The sequence below is a fragment of the Aptenodytes forsteri genome, unplaced genomic scaffold (genome assembly GCF_000699145.1).
Source record: "Aptenodytes forsteri isolate BGI_AS27 unplaced genomic scaffold, ASM69914v1 Scaffold215, whole genome shotgun sequence".
Classification (NCBI taxonomy): Eukaryota; Metazoa; Chordata; class Aves; order Sphenisciformes; family Spheniscidae; genus Aptenodytes; species Aptenodytes forsteri.
In genome coordinates this window covers 108,245-120,580 of record NW_008795910.1, presented here as the reverse complement: position 1 = coordinate 120,580, position 12,336 = coordinate 108,245, and the positions used below count along the sequence as shown (strand labels likewise).

The 12,336-nt window shown below is 55.4% G+C and overlaps 1 protein-coding gene across 1 annotated transcript in view; it reads right to left on the bottom strand.

Moving 5' to 3' along the window:
• Positions 1–10,745: 10,745 nt before the first annotated feature.
• Positions 10,746–12,336, bottom strand: part of SNTA1 (syntrophin alpha 1) — an 11,243-nt gene continuing 9,652 nt past the window's right edge. The window contains 3 exon segments of the mRNA XM_019473475.1: positions 10,746–11,637; positions 11,968–12,155; positions 12,228–12,333. Coding sequence (XP_019329020.1) covers positions 11,545–11,637; positions 11,968–12,155; positions 12,228–12,333 — 387 coding nt within the window. The 3' untranslated portion in view covers positions 10,746–11,544.

Below are 12,336 nucleotides of genomic sequence, written 5' to 3'. Positions count from 1 at the left end.
GCAAATCCCCATTTGGCTGCAGGATACAGAGGTGGGGAATTGAGCCCAGGTTTATGGGGATAGCCCCAGTTCCCTGGCTCGGGCGTTTCGGTAAGACCATGAGCAAAGCCTGGCAAAGCCCCAGCAGCACAGGGAATGCTGCGCTTGCTGCTGGCCGGAGCGGCATCACCAGGGGCTCTGCAGGCAACTTGCGCTGCTCTTGCTTCCCTCTGAGACATGAAGGTTACAGGAATTACCATCCACTCATCTCTCACTCCCCTGAGCTAAGATAACGTCCTTGGGACGAGGACATGCTGTGGGATAGTGGAGCTAAGATGTAGTGCCCAAGTCCTGCATTTATCTACGGGTCTCAAGAGCCTCCAAGATGTCTGTAGAGATGACTTCTCCCTACTGCAAGGACACCCACGTAGGGTTTTCTCTGGGCAGCAGGTTACACGAGCCCTGGGTCTATGCTTTTATTAATGCCCCTGGAGAGAGAGCTCTGCCAGGGGCGCAGAGCATCAGCAGCATCCAAGGATGCTGCCTCCCTTCCCTCGGCGCCCAGAAGGATCCGGAAATATTTCCAAGTGTTTTGCCAGAGGAGATTTCCCGGGACAAGTGCTGCCAATCTGCCCTGGGTGGGTGCGAGCATGGAAGGGGACTTCATGGTTCGCCACAGTCAGTGTGCAGAAGGAGGAGGGAGAAATAACAGTTAAAGCAAGCTCATCTTTTGCTGGCATCCCAGCAGCCGGAGAGGTTACGGCAGGGATGACGCAGCCTAACGACCCTCCCAGCCCACAGGGGATTTGCACGTCCCCGGTGGTGAGGTTATCTCCATCAGCAATTGCTAATGATGCTGCAGAAACCTTAAAAGCCAGGGGGGCGAGTGGGAAAAACAAAGTGTTGGTGGTTTCTACCAGTGGAGATACGGTCATGGATGTAACCACAGTGGGGAGATGATGGCCGGGGAGGAGGGGGGCAGTGAGCTGGGAGTCCCCTCTGGCTCCTCCAGAGCCCTGGCTGCCCAGCTTCACTGGGGATTCACAAAAAAATGTGTATTTTGACTCCATCCCTTCCTGGGCTCATGTGAGCAGCTCCCTTACCCACGGCAGGAGTGATGCCGAGCCAAAACGCCACCTTTGGCAGGGCAGGGCTGGGGAGAGATGCTGGAAAAGAGAGAGAAGAGACCCGATCAGTGCATCAAAGATGGCGAGGACCAAAAGCAGTAGCATCCCTAGCCAGCTGCCATCACCCACCCAGGCACAGCACATGCCGAGCCCCCCGGCCCCCCCGCCTTCACCCGGACTGGAGGGAGCTCACCTGCAGAGAGGCCATTTCCCTCCAGATCTGCGGGAAGCAGCACAAGCCGTGAGCTCCCTGCGGCTCCCGCTGGGCTGCGAAGCTGGGGACAGCGGCAGGTGGGACAAGGGGAATTAGCCCCCGAGTTCCCCTGCCACCTGGTACTCCCGGGGCAGGGCCACTCCTCTTGGTCCCTATATTTTTGGGTCAATTTTTTCCCTTTTTCTCCCCAGCTTCCCTGCTCCATGCTGCAGACAGCACCTGCAGGAAGGGTTCAGGCTGGGGTACCCCAAGGGGGTGTTTTTACCCCACACCTCAGTGCTGCCAGCAGGCAGGACCCAAAGATGCACCAGATTAAACACCCCGAAACCCGGAGAGAGCCATGAAATAGCCCCAAACTGCTGAGCAGTCCCCAGCGCTCCGGGGCTCCTGTGTCTGCCAGGGCATCCCTCCCTCCCTCCCCCTTTGCTGCAGGATCTGCTCCTCCATGGATGGTCCTGCTGCCACCAGGGCACAAGCCAGGAGATGTCCCTTGCGCGGGAGTGCCAGGGCCATGGGCACGGCGGACATCGAGGTCCAGCTGGGTGCTCCGCACCCGGAGCAGCACGGTTTCTGCAGGGGATCCCAGCGCTGCATCCCACCCCAGGCAGGGTGCGGAGCAGTGCCCACTGCGGTGCGGACGGCTTGACTGTTCCACTGAGCTGCTCACCCCCTGCTTCTTGCTGGGTGGAAAATCCTGGGTATCCTGTGGGGGAAAATACAGCAGTTTTTTTCCTCCTCCTTTTTTCAAAGTGTTCTGCAAACCTCAACACGTCCTTTTTTTACCATTGGTGAAATGCTGACATGCCAGCACCAGTTTTTAGCCTCTTTACAAAATTCAAACCCAGGAAAAGTTCAGCCAATATGCTGGTTTTCCTCAATTTTCTCTTTGCCAAAAACTCAAAGCCTTCCCGAAAAGCTGCTGCAGCTCTGCGGCTCACAGCTGGCTGGCACGTGTTCCTGCAGTCAGGAGCACACGGCGGGCCACGATGCCACGAGGATGCCCAGCGCCTACCGAATCCAGGGCTTCGGCTGCTGCCACCAGACCTCAGTGGGGCTCGCGCAGGGCTCCCCTGCACCCCACGCTGCCCTGCACCAGCACAGCCCCATAATTTCCAGCCTTTGCCACCAGATTTGCATCGCTCCGGGTACACACGTTGGGGTGGACCTCCTCCGCAGTGGTCTCTGAGTCATGTGCATGGGAGCGGAGAGGAGGTGGAGGCAGCCGAGTCCTGGATACGGCCATGGGATGCTTCCCTGTCCTCCTGCCGGGTCTGCATCCCCCCTCCCTACCTGCGGCGGGCTGCAGAACTGCCAGGATCACTTTCCGGACTCCTCCGGCTCATTCTTCACTCTGCTGCCCAATAATTCATCATCCACCTCAGCAAAATGTATATTTCCCTTTTAAGAGCTCTCCTAGAATAATATATTTTTTTATTATCGTGACAGTGAGGGCTCCTGTTGCCATGGATACGTGCCCTTTGCTAGAGCAGGAGCTTTCTGGGTGTTGGAAATTCTGCTATTTTTCCTCATCTACAGGGTTTGATTTTTTTTTTTTTATTTGGTATTTTTCCCATTATCATCATCTGAAACAACAGGTCATTTATATTGCATATGGATATGTCACCGCTACAGTAAAGCCTTCAGAAACAACCTTCTGCTTTTAGAAGGAATTTTTTGGGGGAAAAAAAATCTACTGTGCAGCAGAGATAATATATAGTATAACAAAAATACAGAAACTCTGAAAAGGTCTCATCTGTATCTCACCACATTATACATTAAATCCCATTTCTGGCTTCAGGACTCCTGAATGAGTGTTATAAAACCAAGTCCAATTTGATGTGGTTTTCATACTCTTGCTGTAGAACAAACCTTCTGGTTGTCAGTTCAGCCATCCTCCAGTCCCGAGCCTTTTGAAACCTAATCTATTTGAGAACGCACAGAGAGAAATTAAATGGATATATTAAATGGAGAGATAGATAGATAGATCGATCGATCGATCGATCGATTCAGCTTTTTACTCCAGCATGCCCTTACAGGCGAGTGCTGTAACATTTATATTTACAAAGGTATCACACATACACAAAGATGTCACAGGAACTTTTCCAAAGTACTTCATCCCCCAGGGTAATTAGTGGTGCAGGATTGCACTCTGCTTCTGCTGCTCCCGACTGTCAATGCGCACTGGGAGGGAGCAGGAATATGCCCATTTTACAGAAAGGAAAACCGAGGCACGGAGCCGGCCTGTACCTGGTCCCAAAGCAGATGAGCAGCAGCGCTGGGGTGAAAACATCCAGTTTTCCCTGGCTTTCTGCCGAATCTTTCCCCGGTGATTTCAGCGAGAGCACCCCTACCAGCTGCCTCCTTCTTTTGTGGCGAGGAGGATCGAGATGTCACCTGTGGGCTCGTTTCCCTCTGTCTCATCAGGACCACAGATGCTGCGTGAGACCCATTTGCTTCCCCCTCCTTGTACTCTCGGCTTTTTTGTTACTTTTTTAAAAATTGAAAATAGTAGAAATCAGTCAAAGCAGGCTAACATCACATGGGAACTCCCAGAAGAGCAAACGCTACAGAAAAGGTCCAAGATTTGCCTACAATAAGGCAAAAGGTTTGCTACTGAAGTTTTGAAAGGAAACTGCTGAAGTGAGATACCAAGTGGATTTCACAGTTTATACAAAGTTGCATTGAGCAGACACTGACACTCACTGGGTTCAAAGATAATAGCTGGGTGGGAGATGGTTTAGATGGTTTCCCCAAGCCCCGGTGAAGCCCTTCGCCCTGCACGATGCTCAGCCAGCAGCCGTGCAAGGGACCCCCATGTGCCCGAGCTGGGCAGCTCCTCGTGCATCGCCGCCCGGGTCTCTGCAGCATCCGCAGCCTCCCCAGGTTCAGCAGAGATGGGGGAAGATGAAAACGCGGGTGTACATCGCTGTGTTTCACCCTGGAGGGCTCAGGAGGCTGCTGGAGGAGCCTCTGCCGCGGTGGCCTGGACCCGGGACCCCCCCAGGTGATGCCAGCGGGGAGGGAAAGGCTGCTCGGAGCCCCTTCGCCTGTGGCTGGAGCACACGGGAGGGCCCTGGGAAGGGACATGGAGGTCCCGGAGGGCGTGTGAAGGTGGGGGAGCATCAGCTGGGAAAGGGAAATAGGGCCCAGCCCCATGGAGAAATGGGGATGTCCTCGTCTGCTGGTGGGAAACCAGTTAAAAGGGTTTTATATCCCCACGCAAGCCTTGTGGAGATGCCAGCGCTGCCAGAAATGGAGGCACGGAGAGGTGACGGGATGCCCCAGCGGGTGCCCAAAGAGATGGGGAAAAGCTCCGGCTGAACCAGGGGTCCGCCTGGGCATGGCCTCTCCCTGCCCCCACCGACCAGCTCTGTCCCCCCCCAGACAAGCAGATTTCCACCCAGGGACGTGGCTGAAAACCTCCGCTGTCAGCCACCCCACAGCATTTCGGGGCAGATTCTCCTTGAGAATGTCACGCGTTAAAACGTATCCCACCACAATTTGATTTACCTCTAATACAGAGGGGAGAAAAGGGTTATCCGTGACTCATCTCTCGTGCGAGCCGTGCAATTTCACATCACGCTTTGTCGCCATGGAGATGTCACACGCGCGGGCTGGAAGGGGACCAAGCACCCCGGCAGGCCAGCACAGCACAGGGCGGCAAGGAGGAAACAAGTATCTTCCATAAAGAATGAAAGGAGGGGGGACAGCAGCAGCCCAGTGCGTGCAAGGCGAAATATTAATTACCAGGGTGTGGAGCTGAGGTCCCTGCAGGTCAGGGACACGTCCCCGCTGGGCGCTGGGCACGGCTTCCAACAGCACCCGTGGAGCGGGACCGGGTGTTTGGGTGCCCCACGCCAGCATCCCAGCGGCGGGGCCCCGAGGGGCGGGGCCAGCCGCAGTTAGTGAAGCCCCTGCAGTTTTCTAGAGACATCCACGTTTGAGAGCTGACCACATCTAAAGTGCAATTTTTAGGTGCAATTTGATAAAAGTGAAAAATAAGCCTTTTTAAAAGGAAATACTGCTTTTTCTGTGTTTCTCTTATTTCTTTATGAAACTGGCGGGCTGTTGCACTGAGGGTGCACGCCGCCACCGATGCAGCTGCCGACGGCGTGAGTGCGTTGGTGCAAGCGGTCGTGCCCAAGCCCCCCGTCGGTGCGGCGGCACGCTCATGCTTCACAGCACCTGAACATCTTTATCTTCTCCGTCCGACCGCTGCGCCCTGCCTGAACTTTCCTCCCACTGCCACCACCAAGCAACACCCGAGCAGAGCTGAAACGCTGCGGGAACACCGTGCAGACAGCACTCTTGTTCCTCTGAGCAAAATATTTCCGTGTCCGGCTACTTTGGGAAATGCTGTTTGATGCAAAGTGGTTGCAGACACAAATGCTGATCCCGGTTCTCATGCAAAATCCTAACGGGATGTCCCCGCGCAGCAGAATAACATCAGTATGTCAGAGAAGCAGCACATGGAGCAATGCTGGGAAAATATGGCGATAAGAAGTGTTTCGGACATCTCATGTTCTGTTTACTGTAATTTAAACAAATATATTAATTTCTTCAAATGTTGTATTAGCAAAGGCAGAGAAGGGTCATGACTCAGCCACGTAGGGCGGAGTATTTCGGACTGTTTAAGCCTATTCATGGGACAAGGATGTTCCCGGGCAGGGTGGAGAGTGAGCTGTGTTGCCCCAATTTGCAGCCCATCTGCTTTTGCTGCTGTTTGGAGGAAGCAAGAGGAACGCTGAAAGTCATGAGCAGCAGCGTGGGAAACCTTATCCAGACATTTTTTTAATGGCTTTAACTTAATTAAGTGGCTCAAGTGGGAAGTTATCGCACGGGAGGAGAAGAGGCAGCCGCTGCTGCGTGAGAACAAGCGAGGGGAGCCACAGTGGGATGGGTGCAGGACCTGGGGGCTCCCAGGGGTGTTCTGGCCCTCAGCACACCCCGATGTCCCACCAGCCCTATATCCTCACCAGGCAAACACTGCCAAACCCTCAGGGCTCTGTTCGCCCAGAGATGGGACCAGAAAAGCCCATCCCTGCCCAGGGATGTGCACGGGGACGGCACAGCCGAGCAGCCACCACAGGGCACGCGTGGGGCTGCAGACCCACAGCAAGGGAGGCACCGAGGGATGCACCGAGTGCTCACTTTTCGGGCAAGGATACAGCCAAGGCTGAATGAGAGAAAACATCCTCATTACTGCCTCGGATCCTTAACATTTAATGTAGCTTCCCCGCTCCCGCAGGGCTCCCGCCTGGGTAAGATCACTCCTGTTTACATTAATCAAATGCCAAATACAGTTTCCCTGCACCTCGAACAGGAGACGTCTGTGGGATCGCCGGCACGGGCATGCCGCACTAACTCCAGATGAATATTGACTTTTTAATGACAAGCGCTCTAGTACAAATACCAACCGATGCTATGCGGGCCCGGGCAGACAGCTGAAGGGGGCCGGCACGCCTGTTATTCAGCAAATGAATTATTTGATTCCCGTTCCCTGCAGCATGCTGTCTGCTAGGAAATTTTCATTCGGTCTCTCTAACTTGAGAACCAATTGTAAATGTCAGCGCTAAATGCTCAGATTTAAGTGTTCGGTTGTCTTGTTTGATTATGGCACTAAAAGGTCAGAGCCGACTAATGGAAAGTACAAGCGGTATCGGGAGGGAAACAGTGTTCTGTCGTGGGTGAGCAAACACCTGGGGACAACCTAATCACTCTTCCCGCAGCATCTCTCTCTTCCCTCTCCAACTCCTTCATTCAGGGCTGTTTTCCAGGTCTCGTGACCTGGAAAAGCCATTTCTGGGGAAAATTCCCGCTTGAGACGTTGCTGCCGGGGATGCTGACAGCGCCAGGTTTCCCCACGGAGGAAACGGAGAGCTCACCTTGCCGTGTCCCGGATGGATTTGCTCCCCAAGGGCAAGGGATGGCACGAGAGCCGGGCTGCTGCCAGCCCCGCTGCCATCACCTACTTCTCTCCGTGCGTGGCTTGGGCCAGCACCGAAGTGTCTTGGGTGCCAACGTCTCTGCGCCTCCATTTCCATCCCCACTTTGGCCCCCTCTGGCAACCAGCACCCCAGGAGCTCCACATAGAGAGCAAAATCGGGCTTTTTTTTTTTCCCTTCTCCTTTCCCATTTGCCATCCATTTCCCCGACACTCGCAGCACCTTTAAAATTCCCTTTCCCTCAGCTCTTTCAGTCACGGTGGTCAAATAAAACTACAGTTGCCTCCAAGTGACTCAGCTGAGGAAATCTGCTTTTTACCTGCGCCCATTACCACCATTCCAGTTCTATAAGCCGAGTTCATTGTATTTATTTTAAAGCCGCTTTCAAAAATATTAGTCCTTCTGCATTGAAAGTGCCCGAAAGAATAAAAGCCCGATGAGCTGGTATTCCTCCAGGGGAATAGCGTGGTGTGGTCCCAAGCAGGAGCGCTCATCACTCCATACAGATGCCGTCCTGCACCGGGAACCGGTCCCCGCTGCCAACCCCGAAACCTTCCCCGGGCAGAGGAATTCAGTGCCGATTCTGGATGTCTGAACGTTTCTGGACATTTACATCAATGAGAATCGGGAATTTTAGGAAAACTAGGAGTTTTAGGAAATAATCACAACGTTTTTTTCCCCCAAGACTTTGGCGTCTCTGGTGAGCGCTGGCCTTGATCCTTTGGCACCAGCCTGGAAAATAATCGCTGTCCCCGGAACGCTCATGCCTCCTCTCTGGGCACCTTCCTGGGAATCAAAGGTGCTGCTGGACTTAGGGAGAGATCTCCAGCTGCCATGGGCTCCTCCTGGGGAGGCAGTTTCTATCCTCTGTTTCTGGGTGGTTTAATGTTACAAGGTCCCACGTTACTTGGAGAAATAAGAGGCAGTTTCCTTATTCACAGGCCCCTTTGCAAGAGCGTCATCGGGGAAAGGGTCCCCTTAAGCAGAGGATGGTGCCAGAAGGGTGAAGCGGCTGAGAAACCACCATAAAATACATGGGGAGAGGGGGAAATCCCCACCCCATCACCAATATCAAATGCAAAGAAATCAAAGAAAAGAAACGTCCGTCTCTGAACTGAGCCGTTTCTTTCATAGCCCAGGCAGGGAGTGGGACGGTCTGCCTGAGCTGCGCCGGTAAAGTCAAGGCAGTTTGTGGTCTATAAGATGAATAGGAAATCTGCTCTGGATTGGGAGTGATTCCCTCTTTTATTGGAATGAACCCCAAAGAGTAATGGCTGTAGGGCAGGAAGAGGAAGGTAAATTGCAGTAATAATATGTTTCTTTGTGCAGACATGCTTTTGATCATAGAAAAATACACCATCTGTTTCTAAATTACTTGTTGTATTGATTTAACAGTTAGTAACGTGGGGGGTTTTTTTTCTTTTTTTTCTTTTGCAAATCCATTTTGCAAGGTCTCCTGGAAATCTGACAGTTATGTGCAATAAAAAGTAGGGGCTTGTTCATCATAAAAGATTCCTGCTGCCAGCCATGGGGCTCTGCGCGGGGAGGAACGGGCTGTACCCGCGGGGGCTTCTCGAGCCCCCTCCTCTCCAGCACCCTGTCCCGCAAAGAGCTGAGCAGCTGAGTGCTTATGCACCCCGTAAGAACTATTTCTTTACGCCAAATAAGCTGTTCCTGTGCCTTCTCCCTACTCAAACCGCATGCGCCCCGCTGCCCTTGTTGCTTGGCATTTTTATTGCTTTCCTTCCATTTTTTGCAGCTTATGGCCTGCTTCTCCCCCTGCACCCCAAGGGCTGCAACAGCATCAGGGTCCCTGCACCTGGGAGCAGTTCTGCACATGGCAAACCACGTCCTCCCTCAAACGCCTCCCCCAAGACGCACACCTTCGCAGGGGCAGCAAGGGCAGCCTCCCCCCAGCCCCAGTAAGTGTGCCCACCCTCGTCTGCCAGGGACCGGCTCATCTCCGTTAGGCAAATCATTGATTTCCCAGTGGTGCGTTGAGATTCGCTCTAACCAGAGCAGAAACCCTGCAGCTCGCAGCCTCCTCACCTACAAGTGCCACCTCCGCTTAATAAGCACCCAAGGAGCAGCACTTCACACACGCAGCCGATCCGGGGAAACAGGGGTTCCCTCTCTCAAACGAGGCTCCAAAGGGAATGCCCGCTGCAGCCCGGCCCACGATGCTGCCGACGCACCCCACCGCTCTGATCAGTGCCACGCCGGGGACGACTCCGTACGGCGCAACAGGATGCATGACTTATCATTAAAAATTATATTATTTTGCTGCTAATTAGTTGCTATTATTCAGCCTGCAGCCTGAGCGTTAGCCTTCTCCCCAGCTAACGGCTTTCCTGGGAGATTCTGAGCTCCCCCACGTACAGGGCCAGGACAAGAGAAGGGTAACCCAGAATTTGTCACTGTGCAGCGATGTGAACGTGGCCCTTTCCCATCCCGGTGTCCTTGTGCGAGTGCAGACGCTGCGCTGAGAGCTCTGCCGCTGACCCGGGGCGCTGGGCTAGCGCATCTCGCAGCCCGGTAGAAACGCGTTGGCAAATCACACCTCTCATTAAACCGCGCCAACAGCTCCCGGCACAGGCGCAGCACGTTCCCCGAGAAGACGGGGGGACCGTCGAGTGGCTGACAGCTCTCGCCGAGCTCCCAGAGACCCCTCAAGGGCCAATGTCCGCACACAGCCTTGGTGCTTCGCCTTGGGCGTCTGCGAGGACAGGCTGCGTCACCAGAGCACAGAGAGCCGTGAGCTCTGGGGAGGTTTTCTCGGGGAACTTGGCCATTTCTGGGCCTCCCCTGTAGCTCACCTGCAGCAGCCACCACCGCAGCACGGCCCCTCACTTCTTGGGAGAGAAAAGGCTTTTCGGTGCCGAGCCCCACGCTAACAGGGATTCACCCGGAGTAACAGTGGTCAAGGTTAATCCGGGAAGCGCTCGGTAAATACTGGCTGTGCTGCACGTGTGCCGGGAGCCCGCAGACACAACCACGCCGCGAGGGCTGCCTTCGCTGCCCGACTTTCCCAGCAAGGGCGGCACGTGAAGGGAACAACGTTCAAAGCCTCTGCTGCCACCCAGCCAGGCAGCTACTTTTACTGGAAAAAGGAAAATATAAAAAGCAACTTTTTGAGTTTGGAAACGATGCCCACCCTCTGCTGAGCATCCCAAAGCACAAAGCGAAGGTTATTCAAACCCACCTGGTATCGCCAAAGCTGGCGCAGGTACCAGCGTGTCCCTCTCTGCTGCGCCCAGCGCAGCATCGGGCGCCTTAAAAGACTTTTTGCCCCCATCTGAACCTCCCCCCCCGCCCCGGGTCCCCAGCACCCCCAGGCCAACACCACCGGCTCACAGCAACGTCCCCCAGCCTCCAAGTAAAACCTTTCCTTCCCCTGGTAGAAGACACCCCGAGGCACAGCCCAGGTATCGCCCGCGTACAGATTTTCTACTTCTCCAAGCGAAACCAGGAGACAGATCTTGGCTCCTGCTGGTTGTGATCTGCAATGTTTATTTGACCCCAAAAAAAAGGCATTTTCATGCAGAATCTTTTGGTTCATAAAAGTTGTTTCCCAGCAGCCACCTGATAACCCTCCCCCCTAAACCGAGAAATAAAGTGACCCAGGAGTTAGCAAAATAAAACGAACCGTCCAACTCCGACAAAGAAAAGTGGTTCCTATCATCCGGTACAATATGGAAAAATTTGGCAAGTAGAGCTGATCTGCAGTTCCCATCTCTCAAGCGCTATGGAGCTGGCTCCGGTCTCCAGCCCTCCGGTTGTCTGTCTGGGGGACAGACACACGTCCCTGTGCTGCAGGACCTGGGGACTCTCCAGGGGGTCCAAGCCAGGTGGGCGAGAGCTGCCGCGTCAGCATTTTTAACTGGGCGATATAAATATAAAACATCGATACAAATGGGTTCTTTGTACAGAAAATATCATCTCACAAGGCACTGGGGTGACGACCGCGTGGCCGCTCGCGGCGGGCTCCGACCGGGCTTCTCCAGCCGCTGCTGAGCATCGGAGTGGGAGGAAGGAGGGGAAGAAGGGACCGGAGTAGTCCCGGTGCTGCCATCCAAGAGGGATTTCACCCCACCGCTGCCCCCCAAACGCCCCGGGAGTTGTTTTTCCCAGACGGATGGTGCTTTTCCTTGGCGGGGGTGGCGTGACCCCGTGGGGGCTCCGGTCTCCTTGGGATGGCTTGGGGCTGGGTTTGGCCTGGAGGGAGGTGCATAGATCGGCCCGGGGCTGGGGCTGCTCTGCCCGGCGCTCCGCTCCCTCTTCACGCCAGCAGCCCCAGCCGGGTCACCTTGGCCGAGAGGAAGGAGTGGATGATGAAGACGATGGTTTTGGGGCAGGAGTGAAGGTCCAATTGCTGCAAGAAAGGAACGGAGGGATGTTTGCAATGGGGAGGGCTGTTCCTGGAGCAGCCAGCTTTCTGCTTGCGGCGGGGAGGGCAGGGACCACCCAGAGCCCCCCAAACCCCACCACAGCCTTACTGGGGCCCTGGGAAGGGCTGTGCAACCGCGGGGGCTGCGTGCGGCCAGGGGTGGGCGGATGAGCCATGCCTCACCCCCACGTGCCAGGCAGGCTGGGTGATGTGCGCAGGGTGGGTGCTGTGCGCAGGGCGGGTGCTCTGCTCCCCCTCTCCCCCCGGGGCTGGTGGGAGCGTGGGTGGGGGGTGGCGACGGTAAAGCCAACTCACAATCTCTCCCTCCGGGCCACCAAAGTCCAGGTAGAGCATCTTGGTGCCGTCGTCGGAGGACATCTGCAGCTTCTCGAAGGGCTGCTGGAGCAGGATGGTCTTGCTGAGCCCGGGCTCGGTGGCAGAGATGGTGAAGCCCTTGTCAATGTGGATGGACAGGGTGCAATCCTGCCCCTTCCATGTGCAGGCTGGGGACGGGGACAGGGGGGGGCTGGCGGCCTCCCGCCCCGCCACCCGGGCCCCCCCAGCTCCCCGCTGACCTGCCGAGACCTCCTGGACCAGCACGGCGGCGCCGTGGGTGCCGTCCACCAGCAGGCGGGTCCACAGCGCCAGGTCGCGGGGGCTCTCCAGGCTGAAGAGGTGGGTCTG